Source organism: Ananas comosus, linkage group 13, assembly GCF_001540865.1.
Source record: "Ananas comosus cultivar F153 linkage group 13, ASM154086v1, whole genome shotgun sequence".
NCBI lineage: Eukaryota > Viridiplantae > Streptophyta > Magnoliopsida > Poales > Bromeliaceae > Ananas > Ananas comosus.
Window position 1 is genome coordinate 3,532,505 of NC_033633.1, and position 16,963 is coordinate 3,549,467.

Here is a 16,963-nt window from a genome sequence, read left to right on the forward strand (position 1 = left end):
TGGGTGATAGTTATTTTGTCCGCCTCTTTTTGGTCCATATACATGTCGTGAATTGCGACCAATGTTGTTGATATTATGTCGGTCATTGTTATATCTCCTTTGATTCTTATATCTATTATAGTTATTTTCACCATGATTTTTGCCTTTTCTATTATCAAGTTTCAATTTTGACTTGAGAGCCTGCTCAGTCGACTCGTCTTCAGACACCTTTTGTAGTCTTTGCTCATACACTTGGAGGGATTCTGTCAATTGATCGATAGAAAGAGTACTGATATCTTTTGACTTTTTTATGGCGACAACAATATGCTCAAACTTTGATGTGAAGGAACGAAGAACCTTTTCTACAACTCATTCATCATTGAGTTTTTCTCTATTTTGCTTCATTTGGTTTGTAATTACCAAAATGCGAGAAATATAGTCTGTGACACTTTCGAACTCCTTCATTCGGATTGCTTCAAATTCTGCTCGAAGCTTTTGTAGATGAATCCGCTTCACTTTGTCATCCCCTTTAAAGACGATGGCAAGAATATCCCATGCTGCTTTGCTATAAGTTGTTTCGGCAATTTTCTCAAACGTCGACTCATCTACTGCTTGGTAAAGGTAGAAGAGCGTCTTTTTGTCCTTTTTTCTTAAATCTTTCAAATCGTTTCGTCGGGCTATAATTAATGCAGCTTCTTCTTACTCTGTGTATTCTTAGTATCCCAATTTTAACTAATTCCCAAAGGTCTTGAGAATCGAAAAGTGCTTTCATTTGAATGCACGAATTCTCATAATTATCTTTTACTAATTTTGGAATTTTAGTTTGGACAGGGGCAGAGCTATGTGTGGACTAAGGGGGGCCATGCCCCCCCCCCCCCCCCGCCCCACCAGCTTTTTCAAATTTTGCATTATAGTCCTTTTCATATAAAAAATTTAAGGGATTTATTTTTGTTTAATCTCAAAGGTATAACCTATCTTTTAAAAAAGTTCTTGGCACAAACATAATACTTTCTCAACTATAAATTTATTTTAATTTTTGTTATTTAGTACATACTTTCATAATTTTTAATTATTTTAGATAAATTTTTATTTAATTAAAAAGATTATATTAAAGTTAATAGCTCAGTCAACTAATAATAATCAATTATCACAATTGTATTTAGTAAAAATTAAGAAATTAAATTATTAACTGAATTACTATTAGATTTAGTAAATTTCAAAATTATTTGAGTGAAATAATATAAATAAAATAATTAAAAGTCAAGTAAATATAAATAAAAAAAGGGAATGTTTTTTTTACACTAACAATTTAGTCAATATATTTCCTCATCAAAATTTTGATTAGGTATATTTTATAATTAATTGCTAAAATTTTAATTTGTATGTACTTTGGCCCCCCTCGTAATCAAGTCCTAGCTTCGTCACCGAGTTTGGAGAAGTTGTGTGGCCATTTTTCAACAGAGTTTCATTCTAGCTCTGATACCAAATGTTTGTGGGCTAATATATAAATGGACTACAAAAAGTATTTAATACTTGAATAACAAACTTTATTAGTATAACTAAACTTCAGTACGTCATAACTGAATAATACAATTTGATCCACACTTCACAACTCTACACAACAAATTACATGCCCTATATTTATGGATTATGAAATGACGCAACTCTTCACGAAAAAAGACAATCCTTCACTAAAAAATATGATCCTAAGCTAAAAGACACAACCTTACAAAAGAACACACCCTTTCATAAAATACACAACTTTTCAATAAAATATTTGTAACAGGCTGGTCGACCGCCTTCCGGCGGGAGCGAGCTTCACGATGGTCTTGGACTCGCGCCACAGCAGCGGCCTCATCGACAAGGAGAAAGAGCAGATCGGGCCGTCCACGGTCGCTGACCGGGCGGTTTCCCGCCGCCCCCGCGGGCGGGTCATTCCTTATGAATCCGTCCTTGAACACCTAACCGCCCTCTCCGGCATCCACTCCCTCCTCCTCGGCAACCACCTCTCCCATCTCTTCGGCCACGAGATCAGCCCCCTATTCTCTGAACTCGGTGGGATCACGACGCACCCTCTACGTCCCGACGAGGGGATCCTCCTAAGCGGCTGTCAAGCGAACGAAACGTCCGCCGACATGAGCCCGACATGAGCCCACAAGACGACGACGACGATGACGACAGCAACGATGACGACGACAAGGGTTCAGCAACGCAATTCGGATCGTGCTGGAGGACGAGAGCGCGATGAGCAACCGAGAGCTGGTTACGAGGACGAGAAAGGTTTTAAAGGAGGGAGGGTTCGCGCAGGACCCGTGCCTCTACTGCAGCGACGAGAACGCCGACGTGCCGTTCTTGTGGCAGCCGACGCAGCAGCAGCAGCAGGCGTTGATGGGCTCTTCTTGGGCTTTTGAGGGGGAGATTACTGCAGCGACTAAATCAAAAGCGAGTGTACGTTGGAACGTGGATTCTTCACGAAAATTTGAAATGTACAAAAGTGGGGAACAGCAAATAAATATGAATTGATTTGTCTATATATATGGGAGCTTGTAGGATGTAGAATTTGAACACCAAAAAAACCAACTTTGTGATGATATAATGAACAACTTTGCAAACTCAGCTAGCTCCTTAAAAAACTGCTGATATACTGACATACTGATATATTACACATTGTTTGATCTGCAAAATATAGAATATTACATTTGCAAACGTATGAAACACCCATAAAGGGCCTTTTTTTTACTCGAGTTTCGCGGCATGTTTTTAAAGATGCCCTAAAATTTTGATGTTGATGTTGCCTATCCAATGTAGCCTTCTTTATTTCAACCACCACATGAAATGTTGACCTCATCGCTAGCATTTGAGAAATCTTTTTAGAGGGTACTCAGAAAATTACTTGCATTATAAAAACTTAAGTTACATATTATTAAATAAATCAGATAATCATCTTCTTCCTAGCGGAGGTGATCTCCCCAATAGTAACCTCCAAGAGTAGTAGTGTTATTTAACAATTAACAGAGACGAGATTTGGATATTGACAAATGCATTTATTGAATTTTGTCACCATTCATTTAACAAATTTAATGAATCTGATATGCTTTTAAGTTTTAATATCAATTCCACACATAAGGTTATAGGATCCAAACTGAAAATGCAATATTTACCGCAATACACACTGCATGCGTAAAAGTTAGGGCACCTGCGGTTGTGACCAATGCATATTTAACCTCAAAACATCAACCATGTAATCACTGCTTAGTGCAGTTGGTTGTTACCTTAGAACAGCTCCAAGATGTGGAGAGTTGAACCTCCCGCTTGTGTGCTCACAAAACACAGGTTTGCCCACCGACTTCTCGGGTTATATTGAGAGAAAAATGAAAAAAAAAAAAAAAAATCAACCACTCAGTATATGCAACAACATCAAACTAAACAAGCCCCAACTGCATGCTTACAATTTGTTGTGCAAATACAAAGCAATTTAGTACACTGCTAGCCTCCTATCAGCTCTTTGCTACAAAATTATCTGGAATAATCAACCTGCTAACATTGCACTTATGTACAACTCGAAAGTTCTTCGCTACACACTAAAATAATATTAAAAAGGTAATCGACAATTATGATCAGAGCTCAACCGATGCAATCTAATCTTAAGGGACTCTAAGACATATTACAAAGAGCGAGAGAGGATTTCAAGAGGAGTGGCAGGAAAGAACCATAAAATAAAGAGCCAGCAAACTGCACTACCCTTCTGTACATGGGATATATTGGGTCGGCAGCTGCTGCTATTTCCCTTCTGCACTTTCGCGGACGTCTTTTACATTCCGTTCTAATTCATCTTTTCAAAGGTTTATAGAGGACGACGGTTACGTACTTGGATTGGAACCTGTGGGTGAGCCCGAGGGCCAGGAGAGATTGTGACGTCCACCCTTTCTCGATGAAGAGGTGATTGAGGACAACATGCTGCGGCTTTACAGAAGACTCTTCAGGATCGTCGTGCGATCCGAGGACGGTAACGAGCAGTTGCTGCGGGAGTGCTGGCGGCTCCTTTGCAAAGTCCTCATCCCCGGGGTAAAGTTGGTCGTAGCTCGAGTAAGGCGAAGGAGGTGCCTCAAATTCCGAGACGCCATCAATATTTTCAGGAACATAATCCTGACAAAAGAATACATAGGGTAATTTTGTTGCAAATGCCTATGAGTTCTGAAATCTGCAAAACCAGAGGCTTCTAGAATTTAGTGGTATGCGTAGTATGATCTTTTGCCCTAACAGGAAGCTCGAAATGAGCTTTCGGGTTCCAATCTAGTTTGAAGCTTTTGCATCTTCAGAAACAAGAAGTTTTAAGAGTTAATAAAAAAAGCTATAGTGGCTTTGAATAATTCTACTTGAAGACCACTTTAGTAAAGCTCTCCAACCATACCAAGCCCAAAATCTTATAAAACTTGACGCAGATATCAGTTGTAATTTGAGGGACTTAAAAGAGAGTTTATCTTCGTATCTTACTAACATGGACATCAAGAACGTTAGAGAATTGTCCTCTCTCATCAGTAATGCAAGGAAAATCAGGACTGTGTTTGAATTCGCCATCAACGAAGAACTTGTAATGATAGACTCCGGACGGCAAGACCATCAACACAGCATGAACTTTTCCTGACTTCTCCAGCGTCTTCCTGAAAATGCTCGTATAGATTCTTCAGTATATTAAGTCAAAACATCCAAACCAAGGAATCAGTTAGATATGGGTGGCATCGTACATTTTGCATTATATAGTTTATCGAAGAAAAGGGCAAGTACCTTGAAGACCAGTTATCCCACGATCCTTCCACCGAAATCTCGGTCCCTCCATGGTTCCATGTTATTAAAATCGGAATACCCTTTTCCGTGGGATCATCAGAAGGTTCCAAGTCGTTCATCCACGGATGATTGGAAACAGAATAGGCATCATTTGGTCTCTGAAATGGAACTGCTGGAACCTGCGACATAAGTATCCATGTTATTTTATGCGGAAACAGAATAGGCATCTATTTACTTTTACTGATCTTATTATTCTTGGATTCAGCTCCTGGTGGATGTGTCTTTAAACTCAGTATGAGCTTTCTCTTTCACTAGACGGAGTAGACAATTAGGCTGCATTTGGTTCCAGAACTAAATTTTGGAGGATACTTTTGTTATTTCCGAGAACAAAGAATATTTCAGTATAAAGCTAGAACAACTATAAACTTACGTTTGGACGCATTCAAAGATATTCTAGAGGATATCCTTAGTAGCATTTGGATAAAAAGTCAAGAACAATGTCTAAATATATTTTAAAAAATAAAATAATTAATTTAAATTAGTATATTTTATACAAAATTATTTATAAAATTATTTTATGTAACAATTTATAATATAATATTTTATGTAACAATTTAATTTATATCAGTATATTTAATTTACGTTATATAACAATTTATTTTACATAATTTATCCATAATATATGTAATAAATAAAATATAATAATAGCAATATCCTTATAATTTTAATAACAAAAATATATCTCATATATGAAAAAATAATTTAATATATATAATACTTAATATAAAATAAAATAATAAAATAATAAAATATTAATATATAAATGATAACTTAATAAAATAAATAATATATCACATTTAAATAATTTATATTATATAATTATATTATATAATAAGATTTAAGTAGGGATGTTAATGGGTATAGAAACTTGAAATTTTACCCGAATCCGAACCCGAATAGGACAGGTTTATCCGATGCTAAATTGATATTGTTTCGGATATGAGTATACAAAATAAAAAACCAACGGATTCAGGTTTTGGTATGAATTTTGTCCGTACTCAACCAGAACAAAAACCCAACCTGAACCCAAATAGATTTAATATTACATCAAATATATGAATGTTTAATATTATATTTGAATTTGTATTTTAGATATATAGATTTTAAAACAATATATTTTGAAGAGAAATAATTATTTCAGGTTAGGGCTTTCAGGTTGGGGTTTGGATTTTAGATTTTGGTCTGGTTTGATTTTGGACATGATTTTCAAAACTTGTAGGGTTTGGGTTCGGATTTGGGTTTTGGGTTTCGGGTTTGGTTGTCAAGTTCGGGTTCATGTCTTTGAAAATCTGTAAGGACTGAGATTTTTGTAGTGTAGCTAAACTCTCAGTTGACGATATTTTTGTGTGTAATTTAATTACAAAAGCACACGTCAAGTTTTGGGCGAAAACGAGTTAAAACGAAAATTCTACGCGATTTCCAAGTTTCACTTAAAGTGAATAGTAACTCGATTTTCCGGAGAAGTTACGATGGGAAGTTGGCTTCTGGCTCGTATCGGACTCCGTTCCTAGCAGTCGAATAGCTCGTTTCGACCGGTTCAGCTGTTCTGGAACTAATGGCGCTGACGGATTTTGAGTTTGACACACGGATTTCGAGAAAATCCAAAAATACATGTTTTATATGTATTTATGTGTTATTCCTTCTATTGGAATGAAAGATTGGATTTTGTCGTGAATCCGTGGTCGATCGAGGTGAAACGAATTCGTAGCTTTGTTGTCTCCGTCGTGCTGATCGCATTGGTGCAATCCGTTCGCAAATCTGACGGACGAATCTGCGGAAATTGCGCATTGATCAAGGAGAGGTCGGTAATGGCAAAATGGTAATTTCGCAAAAATCGCGACATTTTATGTACCGTTTCGCGTGAGATCGCACGTGGAGGGGTATGCGCGCGTTTTACTCAAACTGTGGGGGACCCAGTTTGAAATTGTGAGTTTAGGTGGACTTATTTGCAAATCTGCAAATGGTATATATTTGCACTCTAGGGTTTGCTCATTGGAAACCCTAAACCTAGCCCGAGCTAACCCCCCCAGCCGCCTCCTTCTCTCTCCCCTGCCCCTGCCGCACGCCCCCGGCCGCCGCCGACTGAACCCCGGCCGGCCAGCCACCGCGGCAGCCACCTTTCTTCCTCCCTCTCCATCTCTCTCTCCATCTATCCCTCTCTTTCTCTCGGGTTGGAGCCAGGCCGAGGCTGCAGTTGCCTCCCGGCCCTTCACCGGCGTCGCCCCGTGCTCCGGCGAGCCTCCACGTCGACCGCCGCCGCCTCCTCGCGCCGTTGCTGCCAGCTGCAGCTGCCAGACCGAACTCGGGCCGAGGCCAACGTGTGACATCTCCAGCGCGCCGCCGCCGCCTGAGCCCGCTCCCTCCGCCGTCCCCGTACCCTCAGCGACCCTCCTCGCCGGTCGCCGCCGCGCAAGCGAGCCGCCGTCGCCGTCTCGGCCAGCCTGGGGCAGCCCAGGTCTGCTCGGGTCGAGCAGACCTTGGGGCTTCTTCCTCGCGCCGCCACCGCCCGGAGCCATCCGTGCCGCCTCCTGCTGACCTCGGGCGACCCTCCTCTGCCGTCCCCGACCGGCCCCGGCGCCATTGCCCGTGGAACCCGTGCCCTAGCCGTGCGGGCTCGGTTTGTTCCACAGCTGCCGCCGCCGCTTCCAGTCGCCAACTGAGGTAAGCACCTCACTCTTCACCTCCCCCGCACCCGTTCCTGGCCGCCGTGCGCGCCGCCGTGCCGCCGAAGGCCGGCCGGAGCAAGCTTGCTCTGGCCAAGCCCGAAATAGGGCTTAGTTAGGTGCTTTACTGTTCCGAGCTTCCCGAGGCTTCCCAATCTCTACGGAAGGGAGCACGATGATCCTGGCAAGTTGCTGATCATCGTGCTCACCTTGGTTTCTGTCGGGAAGGCCCCGTTTCGCTTCATTTCAGCCTTTTTGGCTGTGGTTCTGTGTTTGTGCGTGTTTTGCCGGCGATCCGAGGCTGTTCCGATGCCTCCGGAGGTGAACATGGTGACCGCTGGTCAGTGCTGATCACGGTGCTCACCTTATTTTGGATCAACAGTGTCCAGTTAGTCCTGTTCGGTGCGTTTTTCCGTGGTTGCGCGCTGTTCGTTGAACCTTCGGGTTGCTCCCGCGCTTCCCACAGCGAGCCGTTGTGCTCCGGATCATGAGCATGGCCTCCGGTACGTCGAGACCTGTCAGTACGTGTCTCTGTGGACCTTGGGAGTCCTCGGTTTACGTGAACGGGCCACTTGATCGCTCAATTTACATGAAATAATAGGATTTTATGTAAATTGAGGGTCTTTTATGCATTTGTGCTCCTTGTGGCTATTGTGGGCAGTGCACGTGAGTGTGTTTGACCTTTGGACTGATTGTCCATGATCCGTTAGCTTTTGCAGAAATCGAAGAGTCGATTTCGATGCGTTTTGCAGCGAAATTCGCCGAAAGAACGCGGTTTCGGTTCGGATTTCTTCCGACGTCGTTTGGTTGCTCTGTAAGTAGTCGCTAAGCCTTGTTGGCTGGTCACCATCATCACATTGTGGGTTCGGTGATAATGGGTGAGCGACGGTGGGTTCCGGTGTCGAAATAGACACTTTCGGGAACCCGGATTCGTACAATTATTCGGCGATAATTGTGTAGTGATGTTATCTTGTGTTTGCTGCCAAAACATCCAAATCGGAGTGTTCTGGAGCAGCAGGTGACTCGTGACACGAGTCGGTGAGTTTCGGGACACTAAGTGGGTCCCGACGGCATCCCGGTGTGGTTTTCGGGACTTCCGGTGATTTACGATGATCGGTTTTGGGAAACCGATACGGGGATCTGTGTAGGGGTTTATGAGATAGTGTACTTCAGGTGAGTGGGTTGGTTACTGACCCGTTGGATCTTCGTAGGTCCGGTCGACTTGTGCGTGCCCAGTGTTCCGACGCGACAGTGACAGGTGGGTGCTTCGAGCTGGTAGTCGGTGGGATCGTTTCACCCTTCCTCTGTTCTTTCATATCAGTATCGTAGTCTCTACATGTCAGCTCTTTGTTTATCGTTTGTTTATCGTATCTCGTTGATTGCATTTGAATAGTTGTGGATAGACATGTAGAGCAGGTTGCATATATATTGTATCTCTGTAGACCTCGGGTCCAGGCAACACATCGACTCCTTTGTCGTGTGTTCCGATCTGGTTGATCGTAGTTCGACGTGGTACGCCCTTGCAGCTGGCTTCTGCCAAGGCACCGGTCTCTTTTTGCCGATTTTCGTTTGAGCATATCAGCATGATTTAGTCACAGCACTGTGTATTCTAGACACCAGGTTGGTTTGGCCACCAACAAGGGGTGTAAGTATCCGGATAGGTCGTCGGTGACGCATGAATAAGCTCGCAGTGTCTGCTCTGTGACAGGCAACGCTTGAGGTCTGCGGACCAATATAGTAGTATCAGATTGGGTTTGGTTTTGGACTATTCACCTTTGAGGTATCTGATCAGTTGAGTTTTTGGTTACAGTAGTAGTTTTATTCTTGCTCAGTTATTATCCTGTTTCTATTACTACTGTAGTTGCTTTTATATCATATCATGTTCATATCTGTTATAGCTATTGTAGTTCGTTTCCATATATCAGCATCTATATTTGTTTATCTATTTCCTTTGGTTTCCGGTGATTACGGCTTGCCTTCGTGGCTCTGTCGTACCCACTGAGAAAATCATGGTTGCGGTTTCTCACCCCCCATTCCCCCCAAGTGACATAGACGAGGAGTTGGATTTTGGGCTCGACGAGAGGACGATCTAGCTAGTCTGGTATAGCGATCGCCACCCCGGTTGTATTTCTTTCCCGCCTTTAGTAGTCATTTAAATAATGGTTCAGTTAGATGTTTGAATGTTGTGATTTTCGTTATGCATGATTAGATGATCATTACTGATGTTTGAATGTTTGTATGAGTTGGTTTTCCTACTATGCATGAGATTGTGGATTCTTAGTTTTGGTTTTATGAATAGTTGATTCTCGATTTATACTTTTACGGATTTATACATTGTGGTTTTCTATCCCTCGAGGTAGTCGGTTTTCAAAACAGAGTTTCCGTGTGGGAAACAGTTTTCAAAAGATTTTCGAATGATTTTCATGTATGAATGAATTAGATTTTAAAAACAAAAGCTTCCGTGTGGGGAGCACTTTTAAATAGGGTGATTGTTGTACTGTGCATTGCATCATTCTACGCCTAAGGAGTGCTTAGAGGCATGCATCATCTCTAAGGATTGTTAGCTGTATGAAAATGCATATCATGAATTGGTTGCTGATTGGTAAATGTAGATTGTGGTTGAGATCCTGTTGTATAGTTTGTACGCCGTGCAAATATAAAGGAGACTCTGTCCAAGTGGACAGAGGAACTTTGTATTTGTGGCGGATCTGTACGTCATGTGGGCCAGGTTGAAAAAAAAAAAAAAAAAATTTGGCACGTCTTCTGCAACTCTGTTTCAAAATGGTAATGAATTTTAAAAAGGCTTTTAAAATCGGCCCCGGGGCGTGACAAAATCCGTCCCGAATCCGACTCGTTGACATCCCTAATTCCAAGTCACATAGCTAATTATCAGGCCTCAGGTTCTATCTTTATAAATTCATCAGATAAATATCGGGTCAAATAATGTTGAGACCTTTGCAACTTGAAATATATTCTTCCAAGTGAAACACTCTATGGGCATGTTTGATTCGCCCCTTTTTTATTCTGAAATCGGAATCGGAATGGACGAATCTGTTTGTCCGTATTTGGTATGCGGGATTCCCATTCTGATTCCGATTTTCGGGTGAATAGGAATCCCTCCAATTACCCCTTTTACTAATCCGGCCTAGGAGGCCGGATTGAAAATTAAATCCGGGCGGAATGGATTTGTTCGGATCAAATTTAACTTTTTTAAGTTTATTTTTTAATTAAACATATTTATTTTTTAATTAAAACATAAGTTTAAATTTGAAAACTATATTTTATAAATTTAAATTTTAATTTGAACTTAAATTAAAAATTAAAATTCAATCAAGCATTTTGAATCTAATTTATATATTTGAATTTAAATTTAAAATTTAATTTAAAATCTAAGTTTTATTCAAATTTTATTTAAAAATTTAAATTAAATTTATGGATTCAAATTTAAATTATAATATTAAGTTTGAATTTGAATAAATTGAAATTTAGTTTTATATTTTGAATTATCCGTTCAATTTCAAATTTTAATTTTTTTTAAAAATATATTTAAAATTTTGACATCATTTTAAAATGTTGACATAAATTTTTAATATTTATTTTTCAGTTTGAATTTAAACTAATATTTAATAAAGATAAAATTGGCATATTAATTTGATTACGTTTTTTATATCTATCTGAGCCAAGCACCGACAATAGGAATGGTTCATTCTAATTTCGATTCAGGTGATGAACCAAACAGAATAAGGTTGTTGCAAGCCGAATTCCTGGACCGTTGATCCGATCAACAACCTGCTTCGAGAAGTGAGCAGGGAGGCGGAATGACTTCTGAAGGTGACCCTCGAAGTCTGCGCCCGAGACTAAATCAAGCGATCGGCTGATGAGGGATCCAATCAGCCGAGTTCAAATACCATTCTGTGTATTCGGCTGAAATGAGCCGAGTAGTTCCAATATGTATTGCAAAAAATGAAGGGTGTTTAGAGAATGATGAATCTCACTGTCACTCTTACTCGCAAGAAAATCTAACTTAAAACTACTCCTAGAAAAGTAAGAAATCCAAGGGAAATAAAGATTACAAGTAAACTACTCCTAAAAGCGGAAATGTGCAGGAAATAAAGTGGTCTTCTTGTTCTCAGGGCCTTTGGCAGGCATATTATGTCTATTTATAATCTCGCCTGTTGTTTATTCAGTTATTCCCCACTACGGGGTATGCCTCGGCCATGTCCCTGCTTCTGCGAACCACTCCCGGCCGATCCTAATTGCCCTACGCCCAATTGATTTCCGGTTTTGGGTGTGCTCTTCCTAGGTCTTGGTCTCTTGGCGCACCACATGTCGCTTTATGCTTGGCTTTGGGGCCCTTCTCGTGGTGTACATTGACTTACCACGTGGCACTATTTTTATGGTGCCAACAGAGGTAATGAATCATTTCGATTCCGTTTTCAGCTTATTCTCATTTGGTTTCGATATCGATTCCGACTTCGAACCAAACACACCCTATGATCATATTAGAGTTTGGAATATACTCAAGCACCTTGCTTAAATATGATGACAAAAGAAATGCACCCTCTACTCCAGATCAAACAAAGGAAGACTAAAACTATTCACTTCAAAGAAAAAGAGGTGATAATGCAAAATGAAAATATATAGTAACAAATATTGACCAAAAAACATCACCCAAATATTACATCTATTTCAGGGGGAAAAAAAACAAAAGATATATAGCCATACCTAATACATGCAGTAAATATAGACCTAACCAGCACGACCGTACTCATAGTGATCTATAATCTTCAGAGCTCCAAGAATTGTAAATCAACAACAAGAAGTGAAAAAAGGAATAAATATCATAGAAGCAACACAAGTTGGTGATATCAAGAATAAATGGCAATATGGCATTTTCCCCAGGATTGTCGATTCAAAAAATGTTAGCAAAACATTGGCTAATTCCGAAATGGAATCCAAACAGTCCTACTGGAGTCAAGAAAGCAACCAACCGTGAGTTTTTTAAGATTTTTAAGATCTATTTACATGAAACAATGTTACATGACAACAGACACTAAATCAAGTGAAAAAATTTTAACATCTCTTTCACTTTCTCAATTAATTATCCAGCAAGGGCCCTTATTGTGTACATTGTCATGCTATCCAGCTCGATTCAACTCCATGCCGGAGCATGCGACAAACAAAACAGACTCCATAATAGGCATGTGGCACCCATGACTAGTTGCTTGCATGCCTGCATCATGGCATGCTATCATGCTAATTCCCAACCAACATACCTTGACATGTGGCAAGAAAATCAGTGTTATACAAGGAATCTATGATGCTGGCATAAATAACACTACTAAAATCCATAACAGTAATTGCCGATGAACATGCACTACATGACATGAATTGGTAGGGAAAGTCAAGTTAAGATAATAAATATAAGATTACCATGACAAGCCAACTGGCACAGTCGTCATGAGCCTGCCATGCTGATGGTGCACGTAACTATGCATGCCAACACAAAAAGGACATCCATACATCGTCCATGCAAATTGTGCCAAGTATTGGTACATCTCATGGGATTTCATATCATGTTGAGGCCAACTGGAACAGGATGATTATTTATCAATGCCTGTTATAACCATAAATCTAGGTGTTCCAATAATAACAAGTTCCTTGTTACAAGTAAGACTTCTTGTAATCTGAAACCATCATTGAAACCAAAGAAGTTGACAACTTACATCCATAACTCGGTATTACATTAGTAAGATTGGAGCATAAAATTCCATTAGATTAATTGATAAATTAGTTTTCTTCTAGTGTCGCAATGAGCGTAGGGTTTTTTTTTCTTTTTTTCTTTTTTCCCAACTTGTCAACTTCCTACCACATCATCTCTTCTTATGTCATCACATTCCCCGTTCATTTTTTCTTCAATGACTAGTCATCTACACAATTCCAAGATTACCCTTTATCACTGGACAGTCGAACAAATTTTCCTTCTCAATATACTTTTGAATCATCAGTGTAACTGCCAAGGCTGATTTGTATAACAACAAAGTTTTAGAAGGGCTGATGACATGATGTTGAACTAGAACACGTATAACATAAGCAGAGAGAGCTTAAGCAAATATAATGGAGGAAGTGAAAAAGACTTCTTCACAGTATAATGTCCGATGTTGTAGGAAAGCAATTCTAATCCATGTTCCCAGCCGGGTGCATAGCAATATAGAAAATTATTATCCCTGGTAGCAGTCCAAAATGCGTTGAGTGTTGTGATACATTCCAATCACTCCCTTGTAGCTTTCAAGATTTCCAGGTTTGAATCATGTGGCTAACTAACACGCCATTTACGTCAAGTATTCGATATTGCATCATTAAGCAAAGTTTCATCACAATGTATTAGCTGATATCATGATATTAGCTTATACCATGACTGTAGGGCTTTATAGGAGCTTAAATGTTATAATGTTCATTAATGTTTGGTCCATAAAAGGAAAACAATAATTACATACACTTGCATCATTTAACTTGTACTACCTCTAATTGTGAAATGGGTGCAAAAACATTAGGGACCACAAAGATATGAAGTGGACCCAGTCAACTGTCAAAAGATCAAAACTATGGCACTCATGATGCACAACTGTAAAATACAAATAAAAAGAAAGAAGAACTACATCTAGGTTGATTTTTATTTCAGCAGCAATATCATCATTATACACAATACATAACTGAAATAGAAAAGCCGAAATGACAGCAAAGTGACAATATTTTGCCAAAAGAGTCGAACTCTTTACGTAGTATAATCTATGGCAGTTCTATGGTTATTATCAAGGAGCAGCTCTTTCTAATCCAAAAATTCACACAATAAACAGAAAGAAAGAAAATGGCTATTCATAAAGTACTATCCTCGTAAGTTGAATCGATTAGCTAATAAATAAATTATATAATCTTTCTCAGTGGGAAGAAGAAATAAAGGTCATACTTCAAATTAGTTAAGAGCAAAAGGCGTAAATATTTGTATCAGTTATTTTCTTCCACTATACATAAAAAAAAAAAAAATTCATATAAAGTTAAAAGAAAAAGAATCTTTTTCAACAAAATCTTCATAAGCTTGCTATCATACATATTCTGATCATTTGGCAGACAATGATGCAGATTTTAACTGCTTCATAGAAACTTCCATTAGCACAAATTATTCCAACCATTTCGAGCCGAAAGTACAAGAGGATAAACCATGTTGCAACCTTAAATAAGTCCTTCATATATTTTTTATCGCATGCACTCAACAGTAGGTTTTAACTTAATCCATCTCATGATAAAATACTTCATTCGTAGGTATGTGCTTTCCGCATCTCTTATACAGCTAATTTATTTTTATTTCCTCCCAATTAACCCAGTTGACTGAAAGTGCAAAGTTCACATCAAGTATAACATGTTAACATACAAAGTTTCAAATTAGTGTAGGATAAAACAGAAGCAACATAAGAACGAGACCGTCAAATATGATAACTCTGTGAAATAAAACTCTTAAGGCATCAATGCCCAGTGGTGTGTCGAACTTGTAATCCGCATTTTATCTCACAAATGTGACAGTTCATCTGTTCCGAAAAGCTGACATTTCACTTTGCTTACTGTACTTCGTATAATACACAATACACTAAACCGAAATTAGAAGAAATTCGATCATGGATCATAAAATATTCAAAAACCAATATGCTTTTTGACAGAATTTCCTAGATAGCAAAAGCAACTGAACATTCAAAGACGCTATCTACATTATATCAAGTTCACAAGACATGAGAAGAAAATGTTCCGCATTTGAGCTCTGGCAATGTTGGAACTTTCCTTCATAAGAAAAGCCAAACTAGAGAATTAGCAGGTATCACAGAAATTTAGCAAGTTACCACATTATATAATGAAACCTGCAGCACAACACGCTATTCTGTAAAAAAGCAAAAGCACTCGATGAAAATTGTAACTTGCGAAAGCAGAACAACTGCATGAATCAACAAAATTGGCGTTTAACAACACGTCGCAGCATCTTCTTGCAATTGCATTCGATGAAATATCAAACATGATCACACATATCTGAAAATAAAAGGCACTAAATAGAAACATTGTGAAATCTAGTTACGAAAAGCATAGCATTTGATCTCAAAAATCTTAGTCAAAACTTTTTCTTGATTTACCAAGCATGCCTATTAAACCAAACTTAGCAACCACAGATCCTACAGAAAACAAAATTTTATGCCTAATACGGAGAAATAAACAGAAAATTTACATAAAACAAATGAACAGAGATTTGATAGTTTTTCTTAAATCGTTCTTAGGCATCATAAACTCCCACAGTCACATTTTAGTGAAATCGCCCCATGATCACACTGCACATTTCGCTACAAACTATTTCAAGTACATTAGAACACAACAAGAATAGAGAAACAGAACAATTAAACACATATCAAACCAAAAGGGCAACATTTTGAACACAACGCAGATCGCGGAAAGGTCAAAACCGATCAAATTAACCCACAAAAATCGGGAAAAAAAATTAGCTCGCTTATATAAATAAGCGAGAGCGATCGCGCGAGTACCTGCGGAACGAACAAGAACGGCGTCGGCGACGGCGACGGCGACGGCCTGGGGCTCGCCGGCGGCGACGTTCCACCGCCGCTCCTCCGCTGCGGCGGCGGCGGCGGCGCCGCCCCATTGCCGCCCTCATCCTTCGTCGACGCGTTTCCCATCGCGTTTCCCCTCCTCTTCTCTCTCTCTCTCTCTCTCTCTCTCTGTTACAAAAAGGGAAACGAAATGGTCCCTCTCTCTCTCTGCAACAATGGAGGAGGGGAGGGGGGTGCTTTGTTTAAATATGTAATAATAGTTGGACTTTGTTGTTAAAAAGGGTGAGGAGGTTGGAGAACGCCACCGAGGTTGCAGTTATTTACGAATCCGTGCCACTCGGAGGGGATAAGGATTAAGGACCTAAAGGAGCCGCAGAGCTCAGAAGTCAGAACGCGGCGGAGGCGGGGGCGTATTTTCGGAAATGCCACGGGAGTTGGGGGTTATTTACGCGGCGTGCCACCGCGTAGCACCGCGGAGTGAGGAGGAGAAACAGTGGAGAGAGCGAGAGAGAGAGAGAGAGGTGTGTAGACGAGGAGGAGGAGGAGGAGGAGAGAGAGTTGTAATTGTTGTTTTCTTCTTCCTCTTCCTGAGCTCCACGCTCTCCAAAGAAAAAAAAAGAAGCACGGTTTCCCGTTTGAAGAAACTATTGCGTGCACCGAGTGTACGCAAATGTTTTGTGCACCACGCGTAATTTTTCAATGACCAATTTTATAAATAAATAAATAAATAATAAATAATGCGTGGTTTTAGAGGAAAAGTATGGATGACGCTGACGTGGCACTGTACGCGTGGAAAATGACGCGGCTGGATGTGGTGGGCCCCATCCGCGGCCGCTCGTGTACGGTGTTTCTTTTCCTTTTCTTTTTTTTTTTTTT

General features: G+C 39.9%; 2 protein-coding genes across 3 annotated transcripts; one reads left to right on the forward strand and one right to left on the reverse strand.

Annotated features, from left to right (window-relative positions):
• LOC109719811 (metacaspase-9-like) lies at nucleotides 1,771-2,455 on the forward strand. The gene has a single exon (XM_020246628.1). The coding sequence runs from the start codon at nucleotides 1,803-1,805 to the stop codon at nucleotides 2,127-2,129; it is 327 nt and encodes a 108-aa protein (XP_020102217.1). The 5' UTR covers nucleotides 1,771-1,802; the 3' UTR covers nucleotides 2,130-2,455.
• LOC109719432 (SNF1-related protein kinase regulatory subunit beta-1) lies at nucleotides 3,387-16,559 on the reverse strand. 2 transcript variants are annotated; one of them, XM_020246115.1, is made up of 4 exons: nucleotides 16,064-16,559; nucleotides 4,765-4,943; nucleotides 4,478-4,661; nucleotides 3,387-4,125 (listed from the first exon to the last, which is right to left on the reverse strand). In XM_020246115.1, the coding sequence occupies exons 1-4, from the start codon at nucleotides 16,211-16,213 to the stop codon at nucleotides 3,808-3,810; spliced, it is 831 nt and encodes a 276-aa protein (XP_020101704.1). In that variant the 5' UTR covers nucleotides 16,214-16,559; the 3' UTR covers nucleotides 3,387-3,807. The 2 variants fall into 2 exon arrangements, with proteins under 2 accessions (XP_020101704.1, XP_020101705.1); XM_020246116.1 differs by having other exon boundaries at nucleotides 4,478-4,640; nucleotides 16,064-16,551.